Below are 23,685 nucleotides of genomic sequence, written 5' to 3' on the forward strand. Positions count from 1 at the left end.
GGTCCGAGCACTCAGCTCTCCACGGCCACACCCTCACGCCGGCACTGAGCCCTGGCTGCCTGTGCACCTTCTAGGTGACTCCACTGGGCGGGCCCCCGGGCCGGGGAGGGCGGGGCGCTCAGGGAACCTTAAAGGGAGCTTCGCAAGTCCCCGCCCAGGCCCTGCCGCCGTCCGAAGCTCCCCACCATGGCTGAGACCGCCAAGCTCCAGCTGTTTGTCAAGGTGCCGGGCTGGCCGGGCTGCGGGGAGGTCTGGGAAGGGCGGAAGGGTGGGTCTCCGCGGCAGGGTCCGCACCCCTTGCCCTGCGCTGGGCTCCGGCTGTCCTCTGGAGGCCGCGTAGGTGGGGGCAGCGAGGGGGGGTAGCGCCGGTGAACTATTCCCAAAGGGCTTGGGGTGGCCTCACCCTGACTGCCAGCCTTGACTCCCCGGCACAGCCCAGCCCTCCTGAAGGAGAAGCCCCTGGGGGGCGGGGGGGATGTAGCTGGCAGGGAGCAGTGGCCGAGGCCCGGTGGAGGCTGGGGTCAGTGCAGCAGAAGAGCAGCTGTGCCAGGCAGCCCTCCGTGCCTCGATCTGCCGACCCCGGTGAGGGGCTGCCAGGGCCTGGCCTCCTCCCACCCTTGAGGCCCAGGGCAGCGAGGTACCCGGTTCAGCAAGGTGAATCACTCCGAAAGCAGCTCACTTGTCCCACCCCACCCTTGCGACCAGCCTGCAGGGCCTGGTGCCCAGGGGCCTGGCCTCGGCCCAGGCTCTGAAGATAAGGGGCCAAGCCCCAGAGCCAGGCTCCCGCCTCTGCACCCCTCACCCCGGTGCCCTGGCCCAGCCTCCAGGCTCTCAGCAGTGCTGCAGCCCTCCCCGCCTCCCAGGGACCGAGTGAAGGGCCCTCGCGGCCGCTTGTCCAGGCCATGCCCAACTGAGCTGGAGCCCTGGCCTTGCTCCAACCTCTTGGCAGTGGGAGGCCGCGGGGGTCCTGGGTGTGCCCCCTGCCCCGACACCCCTCTATGCCTCCCACCCAGGCGAGCGAGGACGGTGAGAGCGTGGGCCACTGCCCTTCTTGTCAGAGGCTCTTCATGGTCCTGCTTCTCAAGGGCGTGTCCTTCACACTCACCACCGTGGACACCCGCAGGTGAGCCCCTGCCCCGGGAACCCCTGTCCCGGGAACCCCTCGCTGGCTTTGGCCCTCCTCGGGCCAGCCGCTTGCCCCCTGCCTTGTGCCCACAGGTCCCCAGATGTGCTGAAGGACTTTGCCCCGGGTTCGCAGCTGCCCATCCTGCTCTATGATGGCGACGCCAAAACGGACACGCTGCAGATTGAGGAGTTTCTGGAAGAGACGCTAAGCCCCCCAGAGTGAGGGCCGGGTGCAGTGGGAGGGGCAAGATGGGGCCCTCAGGCAGGACACCCCCAGGACAGAGCCCGGGGCCTCGCAGGGGGCAGAAAGGGTCTGACCCAAAATCCCTCCACCCTCAGATTCCCCAGCCTAGCGCCCAGATACAGGGAGTCCACCGCGGCGGGCAATGACGTCTTTCACAAATTCTCCGCCTTCATCAAGAACCCGGTGCCCGCGCTGGACGATGGTGAGGAGGGTCCGGAGACGCGGCGAGGCTGGGGGGAGTGGCGGCCCCGGCCGGCTCCTCACCGCGCTCCCCGCCCCCAGCCCTGTACCAGCATCTGCTGCGCGCCCTCGCCAAGCTGGACAGCTACCTGCGCGCGCCCCTGGAGCACGAGCTGGCGCGGGAGCCGCAGCTGCGCGAGTCACGCCGCCGCTTTGTGGACGGCGACCAGCTCACGCTGGCCGACTGCGGGCTGCTGCCCAAGCTGCACATCGTGAACGTGAGCGCCGGGCCGGGCGGGCCAAGGCGAGGCGGGGCGGGGCGGGGCGGGGCGGACCCTCGAGGAGACCCCGACCGCGCCCCTCGCCCGCAGACGGTGTGCGCGCACTTCCGCCAGGCGCCCATCCCCGCTGAGCTGTGCGGCGTCCGCCGCTACCTGGACAACGCCCTGCAGGAGAAGGAGTTCAACTACACGTGTCCACACAGCGCCGAGATCCTGGCGGCCTACCGGCCCGCCGTGCGCCCCCGCTAGCGCGCCCGCCTCCCCCGCCCGTCTGCAGCCCCAGAAAGGCATCTCTGCCTCAGTGAGCGGGTACGGACATACGAGGACCAGAGGCCCCGCAATTCTGCCACCCCCAAACTCCCACCGTGAGACGCTTAGCTCCAGATGACAGCCAGGAAGGACCGGCAGAGAGCCCAGTGGGCGGGGCGCGGTCCATTCCCCCACTCCTCAGGGATGGCGGGACTGGATTGGGCTCCCAAACCAGTCAGGCCAGGGCGGGGCGGCAGGATGGCTGGGTAGGGTGGGGAGCAGAGCCCCGTCTGGGCAACTCCGGTCTCCAGGCCGGAGGGCGGGCCCACATTCCTCAGCTCTGCCCCAGGTGGCAGGCAGGCCACCCCCATCTCCCTGGTCATCACGTGGGGTTTGCATCAGGGAGGCGTGTGCCCGGAGGGACAGGAGCAGAGTTCTAGACTCTCAGAGCCCCAGCCCCACCTCACACAGCCTTCTTGGCTCCTGGGCTGGCCAGGCAGGGACAGCTGGGCGGGTCGGGAGAGTCGGCAGCTCCACCATGGAGCGCAGAGCCTGATGCGGCCCCACGCCCAGACCGCAGGCCTGGCAATCCCCGAGCCCTCTCCTGGATCCAGCCCCCAGGAACCAGAGCCTGGCCGGGACCTCTGTGACCTCCGCCAGATGAAGATGTTTATTTGATGGGGAAGGGGCTGGAGGAGCAGGCTTGTTCCTGCCTGGCAGCGGGATGGGCAGGTGCCAGCGGGAGGGTCCCAGGGGCTGCCCCTCCCCTTGCAAGCAGCCTCCCGACGGTCACACTTTTTGCTGCACCTTCAGGGGTCGTCGAAGTCTACACCACCAGCTGGTTTCTTACTGGGAGAGAAGAGGGAATGACACCATGGGGGTGTGGAAGGGCGGGCAGGGTCCAGGGATGGACCCTGGGCACAAGAGGGCGGGGGAGTGGGTGGGCACCTCTTGAAGCCAGGGTTGATGAGAGACTCTCCCGGACACCGCCTCTTGACCCCAGGTCCAGGGCCACCTCTCTGAGCATCTGGGTCTGGGGAAAACAGGATGAGGGAGGGGGGCTCCTGAATCTAGCAGGATCCCAGGGCCACAACCCCTTCTCCACACAGACAGATCCTCTCTCTGGAGCTTGAGGCTTGTTCTGGGGAAACTGAGTCACCCTACCCAAGTCACAGGTGACAGGCCTTACCCGGTAAGAAGAGCAGAGGGCCCACCTGCCGGGAGCTCTTCCTGGGGCTGGTGGCTGTCTCCTCTGCAGCAGCTGGGGAGAAAGCAGGAATGGAGGCCCCAGCGGGGGGACCCCAGTGAGGGTGTGAGATGCCTACCCCCCACCCTACCTGCCAGCCGCTGCTCCAAGCTGCACACGCGCTCTGCCAGGCCCAGTGTCAGTGCCTGCAACCTGGAGGCTGCCTCTGGGCCCGGCACCTTGGAGAGGTCAAATTCCAGCGCCGAGGGCCCCCCTGAAAGGGTCAGGGAAGCTCTGTCCTCCTGCAGGGTGAGAGTCACAGCTTGCTGCTGGCAGGCTGCCCTGGGAAAGGAGGCGGGCTGAGCGCTGTGACCAGACCCACTCGCCGCTCCCCATCCCTCCTGCCTCCCTGCTCAGGGGCTCACCTGAAGCGGGGGGTGATGTCTTCAGCCGCACTCAGGCCAAAACGGGCTTTCTACAGGGCACAGGGACTGGTCACCAGGTGCCTGACACCCTAGGACTACTGGGGACACCCCAAACCTGCCCGACCCAGAGCCGCCCGGGACCAATCTTAGGACTACAGCTACAGAGCCGTGGGAAGGGTGTCCTGACCCTTCCGGGGAATCCCAGGCCGCCCCCTTCGATCCCACACGTCGTCCGCGCTGCAGGCGTGGGGTGCTGGAGGCTGCCGGCCGCCCAGGAGCCCTGTTACCCACGAGGGCCGCCAGGCTGTCCGGCGTGAAGCAGGTGCTCCAAAGCTCCGCGGCGTCCGTCACACTGCGGGGGAGGGGCTGTCAGGCGGGACCGCCCGCAGAGCTGCCCGCGCCCCTCGCAGCCCTGCGGACCCCGCTACTCACTAGAGGTTGAAGCCGCCGCGTTCCCCCGTCCCACTGCCCTCCCCCTCGCAGTAACACACGAAGCGCGGGGGTCCGGGGCCGGGCGGCAGCGTGCAGAGCGGCGGCGACAGCGGCGGCGGCACCATGGCACCTCGGCAGGCGGAGGGACCCGGCGGATCCAGGGCCACCTCGGGACCGAGGGCCCCCTCGAAACCTAGGGCCGCCTCGGGACCTAGGGCGCCTGCGCGGGCGGAAGGCTTCCGGAGCGGGGACAGGGCCCCTGCCAGTGGGCGGGCTGGGGGTGGCGGGGGCAGAGCCGAGCGGTGACTAGGGGCCTGCGCGGGGCGGGGCTAGCTGGGCGGGGCTTAGTCACGGGACGGTGCCTGCACCGGTGGGGGCGGAGCTTCGTGCGCAGGGCGGGGCTCCCGGGCTGGGCTGGCTTGTCCTGAGCGCTGTTTCCCGGCACGAGGGCTGTGCGGCGCGGTCCGGGACTCGGGATCCTGCGCATACTTGGGGGTCTCTTTGAGCCTTACCCCCTGCGCTGTCCCCGCTGAGTCCGGGGTTCCCCCGCTTCGCGCAAACCCTGACTGGGCGCAGGCCGCGCCGGCCACTGCTCTGGCCTCAGACTGCTTTGACCCCCTCGCTGATCCCTGCGGCCTCCCCCTCGCACCCAGTTTCCTATCGTCAACTGAAACAAGTCAAAATACAGAAGTGAATAAAGTACGGTAACCGGTGCAACAGGCTTCCGCCACTCGTTCATGCATCCCACAATGTTTACCCAGCACCTCTTTGCCTCGTGTTGTCCCGGGCCTTGGGCACACCTTGATCAAGAGACAAGGTCTCTGATCTCCTGAAACTTGTGAGAGCTCATGGGATGGACAAATAAACAAACGAAACTTGCAATCCTCAGGTCGTGCCAAATGCCTGTGACCTGGAAGAAGAGAGGGATGGAGCATGCCAGGAAAGAGGGTACCAGGCAGAGGGGGCAGCCTCTGCAGAAGCCCCATAGTGAACACAGAGCAGTTCTGCTCAGGGCTTTGGAAGAAGGCCAGGGTACCCGCACCGAGGCATAGGAGGGCGGCAGGTGGGTTTGTAGGCTGTGCTAATGTATTTCAAGTATGGCTGCAGCCAGGCCTGCCTCATTGCTTACTGTCTCCTATTTGACAACCCTCAGCTCCCTTCCCACGAGGCTCCTGCCTCAGGACCTCTGCATTCGCTGTTGTCTCTGCCCGGCACCCCTTTTCCCCAGAGTCACTCACTCCCTTCAGGTCTTTACTCAAAAGTCACCTTCTTGGTGAGGCCTTCCCTATTGTTTTATATCCAATTTCAGCACCCTGCCCAACATCTCATGTCCTCTCTCCTCTTTTATCTACTTGTTTTCCAGCTTGTCACTATATAAAGTACATTCTGATTTACGTGTTGTGACAGCAGCCTCTAAGATGGCCCCCAACCATGTGCCTCCTGCGTTTGCACCTTTGTGTAGCCCTCCCCTGAGTGCGGGCTGGATTGAGTAACTAGCTTCTAGCCAATAGAATGTGGCAGAGAGGACAGGCTGTCACTTCTTTCTTTCTCTGGAATTGCTCACCATGACATGAGGAGTCCTGTGGCAAAGGACCAAGGCCTGGCCAACAACCAGTGAGAGAGCTGAGACACAGACCCCTTCCCAGCTGAGCCTTCTGATGAGAACACAGCTCCAGCCAGTGGCTCGACTGCAGCCTCACGAGAGATTTTGTGCCAGAGGGTCCAGAGCACCCAGGACCAGATTCTTGACCCTCAGAAACTGGGAGACAATACATGCTGTTGTTTTAAGCCACTGAGTTTTGGGGTAATCTGGTCTTCAGCAGTAGGTGACTAATATAGTTATTTATCCTGTTTATTGCCAATTTTCCCCATGAGGTCCACAAGGGCAGGGCATTCTGTCTGTTTTATTTGCCACTGTATCCTCAGTGTCTAAACAGTGGCTGTCACATAGAGATATTCAATAAATATGTAAATAAATGAATGCAGAGCGGGGAGCCTTTGGAGGGGTTAAGTGGGGGTGGGGTGGGGAGTGGCACTTCTGATTTATGTGTATAAAGCCCATGTTGAATGCCATGAGGTGAGGGGATGAAGGGCTGTGGGAGTGGAGATGAGGGGGGCAGGGAGAATAGTAGAGGGCTGCTGAGTTCCTCAGGACAGAGCTGATGAAGACTGGGCCAAGGGCTCAGAGTGGAGTTGGAGAGAGGTGTGGGGGAGGAGGGGAGGGATCATGGATGACCCCTGCATTTAGGAAGAGTAGAAATGCCCTTCCCGGGACTTCCCCAGTGGTCCAGTGGTAAAGAATCCGCCTTCCAATGCAGGGGACGCGGGTTCGATCCCTGGTTGGGGAACTAAGATCTCACATGCTGAGGGGCAACTAAGCCCATGCGCCACAACTACTGAGCTCGTGCGCCTCAACTAGAGAGAGAAAACCCGCACGCCACAGCTAGAGAGAAGCCCGTGCGCTGCAAAGAAAGATCTGCGTGCTGCAACTAAGACCTGACGCAGCCGAAAAAAAAAAAAGAAATGCCCTTTCCAAGATAATTGGGCTAAGGCAGGATTGGAGAGGACATGGGGGCCTCTCCTTTGTCTTATGAGTTCTTGATATGGCTGTATATCTGATGGAGATGAATGAAAGCTGCTGTGTACACAAGACTCTAGTCTAGAGGATCAGGCCCAGAGATGTGAGTGTGGAGTCACCAGCCCCTGGGACAGCCTTAAACGTTAGTCCCTCCAGGCACAGTGCTCAGGCTCTAGGAAGTTGTTTCTAGGTAGAATGTGGTAGGCTGACTAATGACCTCTAAAGATATCAGGTCCTTAATCCCTGGACTTGTGAGGGTTATCTTATACGTGTTGACCTAAAACAATAAAACAGCCAGTTATTTTGCCAGCAAAGTGGGTTTATTTGGGAACAGCAAAGAATCACAATTCAGTACGTGCAATCTAGGGGAAACCACAGGCAAATCTGAAGACCAAAAGACAGGAAATTCTTTTATAGAGGAGAAGAGGGAATGGAGGGGGGGGTGTTCTAAATGAAGAGTCCATTGGAGGAAACTGGGAGTTGGAAGTGTGGTGGCTTTTCATTGGCTGAACTGTGCTGGTCTCTCATTGGCTGGGCTGTTGCTGGGCGGGAAGAAAAATCTTCCTTCCTCCTGCTGGGTAGTAAGTAGTAACCTTCCTGTTGGTCTGCAATTGAGGCTGCACAGTAGGGGGTGAGGTCTCCCCCTTGTGGCCTCCTGACTCTATTTTAAATAAGGTTTCTGTTTATTAATCTTTACATGCTTTCTCTAAAAGCATTGCTGATCAACGGTCAGGTTTTTTACAGATTCAGCAACTTTTGTCCCTTGATGCCAGGGAGGACCTTTCCTGGGTGTCCTGTCGCATGTGGAAGGGAGAGTGCACATATTGGAAACCTACTGAGGTCACATTCACGTAACAAGGAGGGGTAGGAGAGAGATCTCTCAGGAATTTCCCATCTAAAGTTTGTGTCTTGAAACAGTGAAAACAGCAAGAGCACCCTCAACGCAGAAATAATTAAACAAGCACTTTGGGGAGACACAGTTGATGAAAGAAATTTTCACATATTAAGGTATGGGGAAGTTATTCTGGATTATACATACTTTGGCTTGAACTTTATGCTAATTAGAACAGTCTGTCTTATGGCCTGTCAAACATAAACTGTATATCTGCTTTAACCATTAAAAAATAAGGAGGAGGAGGAGAAAAATGCATTACCTGATTGTTTAGAATGTCCACTTTGAATACAGGGATAAATGCTGCCTGCTGCCCCTTCCCCAGCAACACCAATGCCAGCATTCCTTCGAAGATGAGATTCCCTTCCCAGATGCCAAGGTCATGCTGACTTTCTGTGTACCTGCTAATCTGTTTTGAAAACTTGCAGAAATGTACCCTTGTCATGTTTGATGTTTGTTGTTCTGACAAGTTATTAAACTGTGGTTCAGGCATCCAAATTGGAGCCGGGTGGCCATTACGGATGTGGTTTCAGACAGTTCCTGCATCACTGGGAACTTGAATTTTCTAAACTGTATCAGACTCAAGGTCATGACCAACTGTTCTCAAAATAGTATCTGCTAGTCGCTGCCACCAGCAACCTTATAATCTCAAGATCTCTCCTGGTAACTATGCATTTTGGAGCCCAACCAATTCTTGCTTTACAAGCACCTTCCTTATTGCCAGTTCCAATCCTAATTCTTGACAATTTATGTAACTTTGCAGTTTTTGCTTGTATAAGCCTCCCCCATTTTGTAGCCTGGGGAACACAATTCAAGTGCTTCTTGAATCTGGGTCTCCTGCTCTGCAGTCCTCAGTTTAGCCCAAACAAAACTTGTCTCTTCCTCTCGTCAATGTAAATAATCAGTAACCATCCTCAGCTGATTAAGAGGGAGGGTTGGAAAGAAAGAAAAGACACAGTTTAAGAAAAAAAAAAAAAAAAAAAAAAGAGGGAGGTTTGGGAAGAGCTCCCGTGGTTCCACGGAGCCCCATCTCTGGGGGTCAGGAGGGCGTTGGAAAGGCTGGTCCGAGGGCTGGAGGCACCCGAAGCACCCAGGCTTGGGACAATCTTTTTTCCAGTGACCCGGCTCTTTGCAGTCATAGTGGTGGGGTCAGAAGAAGGCCGATCGGGGGGCCTTTGTTGGCCACCTAAGGACTTTGGCCTTTACTCTCAGTGAGATGGGACCCACTGGAGCAGTTGTGAGCAGAGGAGGGTGCCAGCTGACAGATCTTACACACGCAGCCCTGGGCTTCCGGGTGGAGAACTGGATAAAGTCTGCCCCCGTGTGGCCGGAGCAGGGCGTGCAGGACTGGGCTGATCCGCAGGTGCCAGGGGCATGACCCTTCCTGGGTCCAGAGAGGCCCTGGGGGGCTGCCCCCCAATGGGCCGTGAAGGGCAAACTGCATCTCCTCACTCCAGATCCTTCCCAGGGTACACGGGAGGGACGAGTTAGTGGGGAAGGAAGGGGCCGAGAGCCTGCTGGAGAGTCAGTCTTCCCCCCATCCCGCCCCGCCTTAAATCCCTGCTCTTGGGCAATTTCCACCACATCTTCTCTTGTTCCGCGTGGAAGCTGAATGGCAACCGATAGATCAGTTGATCGATAGATCAACTGGGAATTCCCTGGCGGTCCAGTGGTTAGGACTCGGCACTTGCACTGCCGGGGGCCCCGGGTTTGATCCCTGGTTGGGGAAGAGAGATCCCACAAGCCACACAGCGGCCAAGGGCAGAAAAAAAAAAAAGCAAGTTGACTAGATGAATGGTTCTTCACCAGCCTCTCTCCGCAGATGCCTCTGCTGGTTGGCAGGTGGCATCTTGGGTGGGAGGCGCTGATCTCTGGGCCTTCCCGCCTGCTCCCACACGGTGGGACTGGTGTCAGGCTGGGGGGAGGGGGGAGTGTCTGCAGAGGGCCAGAGGCTGGCAGGTCGGCCAGGCAGCAGAGGCAGCGGCAGGGCCTCCAGGTGTTGGGTGCAGGTATGGAGGGGCTGTCTGCGGTCCCTGGGATGTGGGGCTCTTTTTCCCGGTGACCTCACCGTCTGGTAGGACAGGGCTGTGTTTCTAAGGAAAACTGTCTAACCAACTGAAGAGCAGAAATGGTAGTATAACAAACCGTCACCCAGATGGAACCATGATCAACATTTTGCCACATTTACATCTGGTATGATTTTTTTCTGAACTAGTTAACGTGACAGATATTATGCCATTTTACCCTCGAATTCTTCAGGACCAGTCCGTGAAGGACCACGCTATTTCCCTCATAAACACAACGGCAGGACAGAGCTCTGCCTTGCGGGCGGGGGTCAAGGGAGAAGGGGTGCCGGAAGGCCGCCTGGGGTGAGAAGCAGCACAGACCCCCCTCGGGCTGCGGTTTGGGAGGACCCCAGGGCCCGAGGAACCCAGGCACGCGCTGGGTGTGGGTCGGGCATGGCTCTGTCTGGCAACTGCACGCAGGTCTGTGCCGCGGAGCGAGGGCAGCACCCCTGGCCTGGCGCCCGGGGTCAGCAGGGGACCCAGAGAAGACACTGTGATGCCCTGTCCAACCGCTGGAGGATCCTACCACCCGTGGAGCCAAGCCTCGGCCCCTCCCAGGCCTAACGCCTGCCTGGGTGGCGGGGCAGGGTTGCCCTGGCGAGGGGTCCCGCTCCAGTCCCTCTGGGCCCCTGGAACCAGCCGTGGAGGGGCCGCCCTGCGGGGTTGGAGCCTGAGCCCCGCACTGTCCCTATCCGGGCGGGTCCCAGGCCTCAGGGGGACCCAGAGCGCCCCTGCCCCGGTCCACACGGCTCCTCTGCCCCATCCCCCTATTCCTGCCCCCACCCAAGAAAAGCACAGCGCTGGCTTTTCGAGACTGTTTATGGTGCTGGGGCCTGGGGGTGGAGGGAGGCCGCCGCTCTTTGAGGAGGGCTGGGTACCCGGAGCCCCGGCATCACGGCCCTCTTCTCCAACCCCTGGGCTGGGTCCCTCACTGCAAACCAACCGGGCAGCAGCTGTTGGGAGGGGCGGGGTCCTCTCACCTCCTCCTGCCCTCCCTGGGCCCACCCCAGGGCCCCACTCTGTCCCTCCCCGCCGCTGCCCCAGGACGGAGGACCCCCAGAGTGCAGCCCTCTGGCCGGGAGGGGCCTCCCTGGGTCAGCAGGGCGCTGGGTCCGGGCCAGCCCCACGCACTCACCTAGGCGAGGGCGCCGGCACGCTGGTCTGTGGAAGAGAGCAGGGCCCGAGGAAACACCCAGTGCCCCCTCCCCGGGCCGGAGGCTCCACACCCTCCCCGGAGTAGCCAAGCCTCCCGGCCTGTGACCCCCTCCGGAGGGGCACCTGGCCAGGGCACCGCCCACCCTCCCCTGGTCCTCCTGTTCTGGGTCCGGGGCCAGTGGAGTGAGCCTTGGGGCCTGGCTCCCCCCCAGCCCCCCGTCAGGGTCTAGGGTCTTTCAGCTCCTGCAGCCCTGAGCCGGCGGGGGGAACAGCGCTCACCTGACTTGGGCAGCAGGGCGCCCTCGCTGGGGTTCAAGCCCGCTTGGGGTGCCAGCTGCTGCATCTTCTGGGCATCTTCAGGAAATAGCTCTGGGGCCCGGGCTGAGAGCAGGGAGGGCCGGTGAGCAGAGGGGCAGGGCTGGGAGGTGGAGGGGGAAGTGGGGAGCAGGGGGCGGGGAGGGACCCCAAGGAGACACTGGGAGATGGTGGTTCCACCTGCCACCGAGTCAGAGCTTGCTGGGAAGGGCACGTGGGCACTACAGACCAAACCTTGCATGTGGCCCCCAGAGAAGGCCGTGATGGGCTGAGGGGCGCATCAGGAGTGCTGCCCCTCAAGCTGGGTCACCCACCACCCACCACCCACTGTAGAGCTGCAGCCGGACGTTCCTAACGTCCCCCTTCTGCGTCTCGGAGTACAACATGGTGAAGTGCTTGTAGTCGGTGAAAGCCACCCCGATGTTGGTCTGGGCCATGGCTGGGGAAGCGAGAGCCTGCTGAGCTGGGCGCTGGCTCAGGACGCCCCGTCCCCTCCTCACGGCCCTGGCCGAGCCGGCACTGCCGCTGCCCACCCTCTGTCTCCCTCCCGGCACTGCCCGCCGCACCCGCGCCGCTGAATGCCCGTCCACGGCATCCTTGGTGAAGGTCGCGTCCATCTTCTGGCACCCGCCATCGGGCCTGGGAAGGAGGACCCCAGCAGCCTGTGCAGCAGCCCCTGCCAGGCCGTTGCGGCCCCCGCTAGGCCCCCTGAGGACGCCGCCCGACCACGACACAAACGGCTGCCACTTAGGTGCTGCTGACGGCCGCGCGTGGGCGGTGGTGTCCAGCCTGCCCAGGGCGCACCTGTCCCCGCCGTCACATCGGTGCTTAATCACGCAGGTGCTTTATAATTCACTTACAGGTCAGGAGACACCCTGGGGGGCAGGGGGACACAGCCAGGGGTCGCGGGGTCTGTGGGACCTTCCGGTCTCCCCTCCAGACACACACACACACGCACACACACGCACACACACGTGCATGCGCACGCACACACCCACGCACGCACTCACACACGCACGCGCATACACGCAGACACGCGCGCGCACACACACACACACGCACACACGCACACACGCACACACGCACAAGGACGCTCCTCCTCCACGCCCAGGCCTCAGGCGGGCCCCTCCGGGGAGCAGGCGAGCTGCAGCTGCTGCTTTAATGGCCCCGGCAGCCTGGCGCAGGGTCGGGCCTGGCTCTGGCTCCCTGATGGGTCAGGGACACCTCTGGCTCCCACTGGCTCACATATGACCTCACGCTGGCCGGGCCTACGGCCAGTCCGAGGTGGAGCTCCTGGGATCACTTACGTGGGGTACCCAAACTTGAGGCCCAGGTCGCCGTTGGCCAAGGGGGTCACCAAGACCACGGGCATCTTCACGCTGTCCTTGGAGTCCAGGAAGCCCTGGTCATCCGACACCGCCCCAACCACGTACCAGATGCCCTGGAACTGCAGGGAGGGGACAGGGAGAGCTGGGGGGCCGCCCCTGTGCCACAGCCTCCCTGACCTGGAATCGGGGGGCGGGGGCAGCTGCCACTCATCCGGTCTGAGGCCTGGGGAGGGGCAGTGAGCACAGCCCAGAGGCGGGGCTGAGGGGCCTGCTGTCCCCCGCAGCACACCCACCCCAAGCTGGACGCGCAGACGGACGCGAGCTCTGTCCCCTGTCCCCGGACGTGAGCTAAGCTTGGGCCAGAGAGGGTATGGGCAGGGCTGGGCTGGGCTGCCCCAGCCCTCCGGCCTCTCTGGGTAGAACGCAGCCAGAAAGAGGCTGTCTGTGAGGAGCAGGTCTGGCCTAGGGAAGTCTGGACACACCTGGCTGGTGTCAAGGTTGGCCTGGGCGGGGACCTGGGCCTGGCCTGGGGAGGCCGCGAGCAGGGCGGGGGTCCAGCCAATCCGCAGCATCTGCAGCATGGTGGAGGGGGTCTCTTGCCGACCGCACAGGCTCAGGAGCAGGGTAGGAGAGTTGGGGTGGCCTCTCCCACTGCGCCTTCAGGCCCCCAAGACACCCTGGGGCGCTGGCATGCTGGGACAGAGCCCACTGTGATGGGCTCACGATCGGGGTGCACCCTGGAGCACCTTGGCCCGGTGGCCTCCGGCCAACCCCGGCCAGCCCAGGTGTTTCCTCCTGGGGAGGGGCCGTATGCCCCGAAGCAAGGGGAGGCGAAGGCCCGGCAGGCCCTCTGGGACATGGTCCCCAGCCCTTGGCCAGGCACAGCCTCAGGCCCCCTCCTCCAGGAAGCATCCCAGAAGTTCACCCTCACCTCTGAGCCTCACAACCCTTGGTGCCTGGGCAGGGCCTGGCTGAGGTCTGCCTGGGTGGGGCCTGGTGGGCAGGCTGCAGTGGGCACTGCACATTGTGAGCCAGGAGGGCCCAGGACAGGGGCCTGAGAATGGCCACGCCGGCCGGGAATCTGGGGGCTAGCAAAGGTGAGGGACTGCAGAGGGGAGACCACGCTCCGGGGCTCTGGGTCAGCTTTGGTGCCAGAGGCCTGGAGAGTGGGCAGGGCCGTGCCCTTGAGGCCCAGGCCAGAGGCCAGGGGACTGGGGGCTCTCAGGTAGCCATGGGAGATGGGAGGGTGGCCTGTCTCCAGCCCAGTCAGTCAGTCTGTCCCAGTCCAGGGGGGCACGGACACTCCGGCCACCTTCCTCTTTGTCCCCGCAAACCCGTATCTCTGCCCAGCCTGAGTGCACTAATCCCATGCCTTCAGAAACTGCCCTGGGCCTCGGGCCTCTCCTGGCCGGGGGTCAGGGGGCAGGCTGTGGGCACCTGACCAGAAGCGGCTCAGCTGCCGCTGTGCCTCGAGAGGCTGTGGTGAGATCAGGGCCCCGAGTGAGGCGGGTGAGGGACGCGTCGGCGCTTCCCCTAAGCTGTCCTGGCTTCTGACCCAGCCGCGTCTTCCACTCCACCAGGAGCAAGGCTAGCGGGCCCTTGCTCACCCCTTGGGGGTGTCGTGCAGAGCCAGCATCCAAGATTTTACAGAGGGGGAAGGGAGACCCACGAGGGCGGCGGTGGGGTCCCGGGGGCCTGCCAAAGCCAGGCCCAGGGGGGCAACGACTGCAGGACAGACAGACAGAGGCCAGGCTGCTGACTTGCTTCCGGAGTTTATTCTCAGAGCTGGGATAAAGCCCGAGGGGGCAGGGCCAGTGGCGCAGGAGCCGGGGCTGGGGTCTTGGGGTGTTGAAGGAAAAGGCTGAGCAGGGCAGCATGGCCAGGTCCTGAGGGCTGGGGTCACCTGGCCAAGAGAGCAGGACCTGTCGGTGTGGAGACACCGCACTCCCGGCCCCGGGCCCCCAGGCCCCTTCTGGCTGCAGGCCACAGGGGAATGGCCGCCCCAGGGCCCCCAGCCCCTGATGGGGGCCTCCCCGCCCTGCCCTCCCCTCCCCTCCCCTCCCGGTTCCTGTCCCAGCCGCCAGCTCCTCCTACCCCAGCGACCTCGCGGAACCCCGGTGGAGCCCCCTCCTCGGAGCAGCCCCGTGGGCCTGGACCAGCCCCGCATGGTGGGTGGGGCTGTGGTGAGCGCGCACCGAGTGAACGAGTGAGTGAAGGAACACATGGGTGGGCACTGCTGCGTGAAGGCAGCCCCCAGCACCCCACTCACCTACGTGTTCTCCTCCATGCACTTGTCTGCCAAGAAAAGCCCGGGACGGCGGTCAGCGCCCCAGGCCGGGCCACTTCCCCCGCCCCACCTGTCCCCAACCCCCGCGGCCCTGGAGAGCATCTTGGCTGACCCTCAAACTGCTGACTGCATCACACACCCCCCACCCCTGGCCCTGCTCCTCCAAACAAAGAGGGGGTCCCGTCCCTCCCTGGGCCCAGAGCAGGCTGCCTGCCCCAGGGAGGCCGTGGGCGCTGAGGCTTCGGGGAGCCCGTGCTGAGTCCCAGTGCGCTTGTCCCTGCGTCCCCATGGGCACACCCACCCCGCCGGTTTTGTTTCTAGGGCTTGCCCCCCACCAGGCTGGGGACCTATGTATCCTGGGGGCCGACCCGGGGCCTGGCACACAGTGGGTGCGTGGTGAACCCGGGGAGGGGGTGTTTCCTGGAGGAGTACCTTCTTGTGCCCGGCCCAGGGGCTGAAGGCCAAGGTCACGGTGTTGAGGACAGACCGCCCACACTCTGGAGGCCGTGTACCGGTCAGTGGGCGGTCGGCCGGATGAACCCCAGGCCTCAGCCGCCCCCGAATCAGGAGACTGTGTGTCTGCCTCTAATCTGACCTTAATCCCCTCCCGTCAGATTAGCGGCCCCTCACCAGTCTGTGGCAGGAAGACAATGCCATCCTCTGTGAAGCCCTGGGCCTTGGCGAAGGTGGCGAATTTCTCCTTGATCTCAGCTTTGGGGGCCTGGGTGCGGCCTGGGGCAGAAGGAGAAGCCGCTGGCCTCCGTCCGGGAGACCCCTGCTCGGCCCCCACCCCCGAGGCTCGGGGAGTCCCCGAGCTGCCCCGTGGGTCGGGCCTCAGGCCGGGCGGTGGGAGCTGGCGTGGGGCACGTACTGTAGAGCGTGGCCATGCAGAAGTCCTGGCCTGGGCCGCGGAAGCTCTCGGTGTAGAGCAGGGCGTAGGCCTCGTAGTCTGTCTCCACCACCGACACCTCGTGATTGCTGCTCCAGTCTGGGAGCCCAGGAGACAGCCCCGGTTGGTCGGGGACCCTTGGGGAGGGGCGCCCTCCGTGGGCTGGCGCGGGAGGGGGCCCTGGACGCTCCACCCTCTGTCTAGCTGCCTTCCCTGCCCCTCCCCAGCCCCCTGCTTCCTGCCAGCACAGCCCTCGCACAGTCCGGCGTCCCCAAACCAGAAGTCCTGGAGGCCCAGCAAACACACAGGCTCAGAAAATCAGTTCATGGGACAGCCACAAACTCTGCAGCCAAACTCCTCTCCGGAGGAGAAGAGATTCCCAGTGGGGAGGTCGTTCCCAGGCAGGGAGTGAGGAGGGCCGAGGTCCTGGGGCGGAGAGCTGCGGAAGGTGTGGGGGACGCCTTGGGGGCAGCAGGACAGGGCAGCAGAGAGCTGGGGAGATTCCATCCCGGGGCAGATCCAGGCCGACCCTGGCGGAGCAGCCATCATCCCCCCCATGTACTGCTGGGCAGGGTGTCACCCAGAGTCCCCCGACCAGCAGGTGTCACTCCCGAGTTGACCCCGGGGTCTGGCGAGGGGCCCCACTCACGGGGACTGGTATAGCTGTAGCAGCCTGGGGGGCCTGCAGGACGCAGCAGCAGAGTCCGGGTCTCACACTGGTCTTTCCTGTGGGCAGGTCACCCTCGGGTCAGGGGTCAGGCGGGGGTGGGGGCTGTCCCTAGACCGCGACCATGGGCGGGGAGCTCTCGGCCCCAAAGAGCGCGCCCCGCCGCCCACCTGAGGAAGGTAGAGGTGAGGTTGAGGCCGCCGTCCGCCGCGGGGGCCACCACCGACTTGCACATGGACAGCGCCTTCTTCTTCTCCAGGAACCAGCTCGAGTTGGAGGCGAGGCCCGAGGTGAACCAGAGCCCCAGGAACTGCGGCAAACGGCCCCCACCCTGGTCGGCCGGGACCCTCCCGGACGCGCCAGGGTGGGCGCCCCTCTCCTCCCCCCCGCCCCCTCCCCTCCCCACACCCCCTGCCCCCTCCCCTCCCCACCCCCCTGCCCTCCCCCGCCCTCCCCCCTCCCCTCCCCCTGCCCTCCCCCTCCCCTCCCCTCCCCTCCCCCTGCCCCTCCCCCTCCCCCTCCCCTCCCCCTGCCCTCCCCCTCCCCTCCCCCTCCTCTCCAGCCCGGCCCCGCCCCCTCCACTGGGTCCGGCCTTGCCTGGCCGTGGAGCTGGCGCCAGAGGGCGCCGGGGCCGTCCCTGGAGGGGTCGGAGCAGGGCGCGGGGCTGGGAGACCCACTCGGACTGTTCCCCGCAGCCCCCCCCCAGGAGGAGCCGCGCCGCCGGCGGGTGTGTGTGTGTGTGTGTGTGTGTGTGTGTGTGTGTGGCTGTGTGTGTGCGTGTGTGTGTGTGCGCGTGCGCGCGCGGGGAGTGGGGGGGGGATCGCGAACGCGCGCGCGCACTCGATCGCTGCGGCCGTCCCCTGGCGCCGCCCCGTGCAGCATCCCCGTCTTGGCGCTCGCGCGGAGGTGTGTCCTAGGACCCAGGTGTGGAAGGGTGTGCCTGTTTTCCCTGGGCGTCGTGAGCTCGTTGGGCTAACCATGTTGGGTCAGGGATGACGGGCACGCAGGTGACCCGCGTGTCGGCATGTGCCGTGTGGGCGCTCGCGGACCCAGCTTCTTCCCTGCCAGTCGGGGGTAATGTACCCGGATCTTGGCTGGCGAACTGCCCGGGAAGGCCTCTCGTGGTCAGCCTCCTCCTCCGGTCCCGCCCTCCTTCCCTTCAGCTCCCCCTTCCCAGGAGAAAGTTGGGCCCCAGGACACCCCTGCTCCCTGCACGGCCCTGTCCCGCCTTGGGACCAGGCACGGAGCCCCTCACCTTGTCCTCTTGGAAGTTGGGCTGCAGGGCGGCCTGGGCCTGGGTTGGGATCTGCAGGACCGCCAGCATCCCCAGCAGGGCCAGCCCTGTCCACAAGCGTGTTCAGAGCGGCCATTCTCCCAGAGCCGAGCAGGCAGCGCAGGCAGAGAGGCGGGCAGGAGGCGCAGAGGCCACCGGGGAGACCCCTATTTATGGGCCTGGCTTGGCCTCCACCCAGGGCACAAGGACAGCCCCACTGGAGGCTCGTGATGCTGGGGGCAGGACAGGGCAGCTGAGCCCAGCGGCAGCTGAGCCCCCCGCAGGGCTGCTTATGTAAGAGGCACTGACTAGGACAGGCCTGGGCGTCCACGGCAGGGTGAGCGGGGGCGGCAGCCAGAGGCCCCTGCGTGGCTGGTCCTTTCTCCAGTCCCAGAAAGACCCGCCGCAGCAGCCTGGATGGGGGGCAGGGGGCAAGAGCCTCGGTGCCGCCCTGCCTCTGGGGCCCCTGGTCACTTCCCACCGGGGACTGGGAACCCCCCCGCCCCCCGCCCAAGCCCTACCACTGCTCCGTCTCCAAGCCTGGTGACCCTGGGAGGGGAAGCGAGGGCCCCGTTGGCACCGTATGAGTTTGATCCTGAAAGGCCCAGCAGGCCCGGGGATGACGGGAAACTTGGGCCAAGGTAACGAAGCCAAATCTGCCCCCGAAGCGGAGCCCGAGGGCCAGGTGTGCTGGGCACAGCTTCCCCGCCCACGGCCAGCTGTCGGGGGCTCTGGCTGGGGGCCCCCTGGGCACCCCTTTCAGCCCGGGGCCCCTCTGACCTTGGGCGTGGGCCCATCCCCCGCACCACGCATCCCCGCCTGCACCAGTCCCGCCCACCCTGTGGAGCTCAGCCTGTCCTGTTTCCTGGGGTGCTGAGGCTGGTACCTCCCCCCAGTGGCAGTGGATGAGAGGGGTACCTGCCCACCTTACAGAGAGGGCCGCCTCCCTTCAGAGGCCTCTCTGGGTTGATGGGGTCCCGGGCCCTGTTCAAATCTGGCAAGTGTCACCTGTCCCCCTGGTCCTGTCCTAGGCCACCCCAGGCCAGCCGGGGCCTCAGCACAGGACTGAGTGGGGTCAACAGCTCTGAACAACGGTGAGCGGGGTGGGTGCGAGTATCTGGGGTAGGGGTTGGGAGGGATGAAGCTGAGGAAGGAGGTCCTGTGTGTGGTGCAGACACAGAGGGGACGCAGCTGTGGCCAGTGAGGGGACAGGGGCTGGTCATCCCCAGACACAGGCCCAGCCCCCTGCAGGGTGCGGGCTCCTGTCCCAGTGCCTGGCACCTTCCGCCCGGGAGCTGGATTCTTGGCACCCCTGGCCTCGGGCTTTGGAATGGCCCCAAGGCTGGCCGGAAGTAATCGCGGGGGAGGTGTGGGTCAGGTCAACTGCCTGAATGGGACCAGCATGGGCCCTGCCACCCATCTGGTGGGGGCAGGAGGGGGAGCATCAGGCCCACGGGGGTCCTGGTGAGGTCAGGGGTGCCTGCACCTCAGCCCTGGCTGGACCCCTCCCTGGGGCTGTGAGGCCGGCATGTACCGCCCTTTGTCTCCCCTCCCCAGTGGCCCAGGGGCCTGGGAGCACAGACTCGGGTTTCCTGGGGGGGGCACCAGGGAGCTCCATCAGCAGGGCTGCCTTGGGGAGCTGCTGGGTGGGCAGTGCCGTGCAGAGGGTCCTCCTGCTTTCTCACTGGTGCTGGGGCTGTGGGAGCCTTTGGTGTACCAGGCAGAGGGCAACATGAAAGGGTGGGGCAGAGAGAGACAGGAGGCACCTGGGGGGGGAGTATGATGGGGGATGGGGTGGAGATAAGAAGGGCAACGGTGCAGGGGGAGGGGGGCAGAGGCAGGCCCGAGACCCCCACCCCTCTGGCCTGGCCTCCCATCAGCTCCCTCCCCTCAGGCACTGTTCATGCTCTAGGCTGTGCGGGGACAGTCCATCAGAACAGGCAAGAGTGGGGACGGATGCCCGGACCCTGCACTGCCCCTGGGCTACCCTGGGAACCCCTTTGCAGCGATGGGGCCTTCTGTGGGCAGGGCTGGGCTGAGGCTGGGGCCCTGGACTCCCCCCTCCCCCCCAGGCTCTCCCTCAGGTGCCCCTCCAGCCCCTTACCCAGTCCTCCTGGAACTCGGGCTGCAGGGGACCCTGAGCAGACTGGGGTTGAGGGGGGGCTTGGGCCTGGCCCAGGTGCAGAGGACCCAGGGCATGATTTCAGGGCCCAGGAAGTGGGTGCCCGGGCAGCTGCTGGGCCCGGCAGGTGGGGGAGGGGTCCCCCTGAGAGCCCTGTTGATGGGGACACCTGACATCAGCCCCCCAAGGGCCGATGATTCACCTTTCGCCAGGTCCAGGTGGGGTTGGGCCATTGCTAGCAACTCCTGCAAGACTTCTGCCCCTTTCTTCCCTTCCCTTGGGGCTGTGCAGGATGGGGGCTGGGGACGGGAGCAGGAGGGGGCATCCCACAGGCACCAGGACCCCCTCTGTGCTCTCTGGGCCCCTTCGCTCTGCTCTGAGCTTGGCCCCGCGTGTGGTCAGCAGCGCCGGCTGCGCCATCTCTGCCCTCCAGGTGGTGGGTACGTGCTGGGCGTGGGGGTGGTGAGGCTCCTCCCACTGAAAGCCGAGTTGCCCGGTCCTGGCAGAACAGGTGCTGCTCCCTGGGTCTCAGGGGGACAGGCAGGTGGGGTGTCTGAGAGGACCTGTCCCTGACCCGGGAGGGCAGGGTGCCTGCCCTGAGCCTGGGAGCCAGACCCTGGCCTCTCAGGAGCCCCCTCCCAGCCCTGGCATCAGGAGAGACCCCCGAGAGGCTGACCTGGGGTTCCCGCCTTAGGTTCCTCCCCGTCTCTGGGCCCATCGCAGAAGCTGGCAGCTCTGGATGTGGCTGGGCTCAGGCCTCCCGTGGGCCTGGCGGGCACGTGAGCCGCAGACGTGGCGGCTCAGCAGTCAGCGGAGCTGAGGCTGCAGTTTCCCTGGAGCCCAAGGCCCAGGCGTGAGGGGGGATGGGCATCTGCCCGGGAGGCGAGCTGCTGGGCTACAGGGATGCCAGGAGTTGGCCTGGACCTTGAGAGCTCATTGATGCCATCCCCCTGCTTCTGGCCCAGCAGGTCGGAGACAAGCCCGGGCCCAGGCCCAGGCTTGATCTCCTTGGGGGGCAGTGACGGGTCCCAGTCCCCAGGCAGTATCCCCCAGGGATGGTTGGCCCTTCAGGGCTGAGGCTCTCCCAACACCTGGTGGCCTCTCGCTGGCCTGTGGCTAATGGAGTGTCCGCTGGTCTTGGATGGGGGACTCACAGGGACCGCATGGACCCCACCTACTTGCTGCTTGGCCATCCGTGCCCCCAGCCTGCGGGAAGGGGCTCTGAGGGAGCGCTGAGCTGGTGGGCAGGGGAGGCCCCACTGGACCCCACCTCACCCTTCAGGCCTGTCCCCCGCCCTCCAGAGGTGGCTCACAGCCCCGGAGATCACCCCATCCAGGATGCTCCTCCCATGGGGGGATCCCCAACCAGTAGATTGTAAGCAGAAGAGGGGCAGTGCCCGGGGTCACCTAGAAGCTGCTAGGCAGAATACTCCAGAAAATCACCGAAGGCCTCATCCCCTTTCCCTGCCCGCTTTCCCAGCTCCTGGACTGGTCCAACCTCCAGGGCTGCCCTGGGAAAGACCTGAGGCAGCCCGGTGGAGAGATGGCCGAAGCGGAGAGTGGCCGTGCTCCCTGGTGGGGCACTGGGGCCGGAAGTGGGGGTGGGGTGCTGGGTCTGCAGCGTGAGACCACCAGGGCTGGGTACCGACGGGGCAGCCAGCTCAGGGCGCCTCCGGGTGCTAGAAGCTCTCCACACCCCCGCCCGGGCTCCCCAGAGGATGGCTGCTCTGAAGTTTGAGGAGGCACCCCAGACGCGGAGTGTCCCCGAATGAGGCCCTCTCTGAGTTTCTACCCAGACCACAGGGGGCCCACTCTTCCCCCTGTGCTGGCCTGGTCTCTGTCTCTTCGTCCCCTCTCTGCTTTGGGTTGGCCACTCTCAACACCTGGTGATGACCATGTCTCCACCTGGCGTCTTCTTTCCCAGCCCAGGAGTTTGGGCTGGTCCAGGAGCCAAAGCTGGGGAAGGGCCAGGGGGATGGGATGAAGCATTGCTGCCAGACCCCAAGGGGCCCAAGAATGGTCATGGCCAACCCGAGGCTACTCCTGGCCAGCAGGAGCCCAGGGCCGGCTGGCTGCCTCTGGAGAGGTAGAGGTGCTGCAGCATTCTGCCTTAGAGAGGGGCCTGGCAGGGCTGCGGGGAGAGCAGCCTGCCCCCCACCACGACCCGCATGCCCCCAGCCTCCCACGGGTGTGACACTCTGGATTAGGGTGACCAGAACAGGTGGCTTCCAGAAGCACCCAGCCCGATGGGGGGTGGTTGGAGCTGAAGCATGTCCCCTCACCTGGGGAAGGCTGGGTGCACGGTCTCTGGGTAGGAGGGGCCTGCGGGCACCACGTCTCCTGGGGGCACCCACGGATGGACCCTCCTGAGTCACTGCGGCCAGGCTGGGCACCCCCGCCCCGCCGAAAGGACCCCAAAGCCAGGACTGTTTCTTGTGGGGTCTTGCTCATCCAGGGCCTCAGTGGAGTCTCCTGATTCTGGAAGTTTTCTCGCCCCTGTGACTTGACCATGTCAGGCTGGCCCAAGGCTCTGCAGGATCTCCTGGTCCCGCCAGGGGAAGCAAGGCCACCCCTTGGGCCCGGGCCTGAGGTCCTTGGACCTGGGCCTAAGTATTCTCCTGCGGTGGGCGCTCCTGCCTTTCACTCACGGCCCAAGGTGACCCCTGGGGGGTGGGAGCCACAGCTCTGAGCAGGGCCTGCAGCAGGGGGGCACCTAGCAGGGGTGGTGTTGGGCAGGGGGCACCTTGGCCAGGAGCGTGCCCAGCCCTTGGGGAGGGGTGCCGGAGAGTTAAGTGGGGACAAACGTCAGAGAGGACACTCAGGCTGCCCGGCCTGGGCCTGCGACCCGGGGCTCTGGGTGCCGCCCGCAGTCCGCCCCGCAGCCCCAGGACGCCACTGTCATCGGGCAGTCCTGCTGGCCCATCCGGGCACCAAATGTTTATTCCTGGTGCGGGAGGGGTGATGGGGACAGATGTGGCCTCGGGAGACGAGGCACAGGCAAGGCCTTGACCGGCTGTGAGGATGGGGTCAGCCAAGGGCCAGGCTGGGCTCCAGAGGGGGTGGGTCCAGCATTTCACAAGAGGAGCCGGCCTGGGCCATCTGAGAGCGGGGAGGCCAGGCAGAAACGGGGCAGCCACTGGAGAGAGGGAGGAGTAGGGGGAGATGGGCCCTGAAGCAAGCGGGGAGAGCGAGAGGCCTGGAGGGCAGGGAGGGAAAGGGGCAGGGCCTCAGGCTGCCCCCTCCTCACCTCAGGGGGTACCGCTTGGGCCCCAGGAAGCCCCCAGCGCCCCAGCCTTCCTCACAGCCCCCTCAGGCCTCGCTCTGTGAGGACGGAGCGCTGGTCAGAGGAGCAGCGCCTGTTTGCACAGCCCCTGCCCCCGGCCCAGGCTCCTCAGGCAACGCCGCGGGCCCCAGGCTCACTGCAGAACGGGCCGCCAGGCACAGTGGGTGTGCACGTGCTTGTGAGCGTGCGTGCACCCGGGGGCATCCTCCCTGTGCACACGTGTGCGTGTGTGGGTGTGTAAGTGGTATATGCTCATTTGTGAGCTCTGCGTGTGTGCGTGTGTGCGTGTGGTTATCACGTGTAAAGGGCCAGAGGCAGGAAACACAAGGGACGCTGGGAAATGCTCCTGAAGCGAGGGGCCAGGGTGACCCAGGGCAGGGGGACCTAGGTGGGGAGGGGGTGGCCCGGGGTAGGGGGGACATGTGGAGGGGGAGGAGGTGGTCGGAGCAGGGGCACCTAGAGGTCTGGGCAGAGGCAAAGGAGGTGCCTGGGTCTGGGGTCCTGGTGCCGGCCTGCGGCCTCCGCGCCATGCTCCTGACGCAGTTAAGGAGGCCCAGGTCAGGGCCTGTCTCACCCGCTGGGTCTCTTCTGAGGCCCTGAACCTAATTGTGTCTTTGTAGCTTTAATCTTTCATCTCAGGACTGCCCCCTCCCCAGCCCCCCAGCACAAGTCCCACGGGCCTGTCCCCTCCTTCCCTTGGTCACACAG

At 64.6% G+C, this 23,685-nt stretch overlaps 3 protein-coding genes across 5 annotated transcripts; 1 reads left to right on the plus strand and 2 right to left on the minus strand.

Moving 5' to 3' along the window:
• Positions 1–172: 172 nt before the first annotated feature.
• CLIC3 (chloride intracellular channel 3) lies at positions 173–2,079 on the plus strand. The gene is made up of 6 exons (XM_068553724.1): positions 173–222; positions 1,014–1,123; positions 1,219–1,344; positions 1,465–1,571; positions 1,652–1,827; positions 1,921–2,079. Exons 1-6 carry the CDS (start codon positions 187–189, stop codon positions 2,077–2,079), a joined length of 714 nt encoding a protein of 237 aa, XP_068409825.1. The 5' UTR covers positions 173–186.
• Positions 2,080–2,726: 647 nt separating this feature from the next.
• PAXX (PAXX non-homologous end joining factor) lies at positions 2,727–4,373 on the minus strand. 3 transcript variants are annotated; one of them, XM_068553726.1, is made up of 7 exons: positions 4,123–4,373; positions 3,982–4,042; positions 3,691–3,740; positions 3,417–3,607; positions 3,269–3,340; positions 3,028–3,112; positions 2,727–2,924 (listed from the first exon to the last, which is right to left on the minus strand). In XM_068553726.1, exons 1-7 carry the CDS (start codon positions 4,245–4,247, stop codon positions 2,906–2,908), a joined length of 603 nt encoding a protein of 200 aa, XP_068409827.1. In that variant the 5' UTR covers positions 4,248–4,373; the 3' UTR covers positions 2,727–2,905. The 3 variants fall into 3 exon arrangements, with proteins under 3 accessions (XP_068409827.1, XP_068409826.1, XP_068409828.1); XM_068553725.1 differs by having other exon boundaries at positions 2,727–2,928; XM_068553727.1 differs by lacking the exon at positions 3,691–3,740 and having other exon boundaries at positions 2,727–2,928; positions 3,417–3,567.
• Positions 4,374–14,212: 9,839 nt separating this feature from the next.
• On the minus strand, positions 14,213–17,784 carry PTGDS (prostaglandin D2 synthase). The gene is given in 8 exon segments (XM_068552679.1): positions 14,213–14,359; positions 14,726–14,751; positions 15,374–15,475; positions 15,615–15,731; positions 16,282–16,358; positions 16,470–16,609; positions 17,555–17,650; positions 17,652–17,784. Coding segments are annotated over 7 exon segments (576 nt in total). The 5' UTR covers positions 17,670–17,784; the 3' UTR covers positions 14,213–14,359.
• Positions 17,785–23,685: the final 5,901 nt, after the last annotated feature.

The sequence above is a fragment of the Eschrichtius robustus genome, chromosome 10 (genome assembly GCF_028021215.1).
Source record: "Eschrichtius robustus isolate mEscRob2 chromosome 10, mEscRob2.pri, whole genome shotgun sequence".
Taxonomy (NCBI): domain Eukaryota; kingdom Metazoa; phylum Chordata; class Mammalia; order Artiodactyla; family Eschrichtiidae; genus Eschrichtius; species Eschrichtius robustus.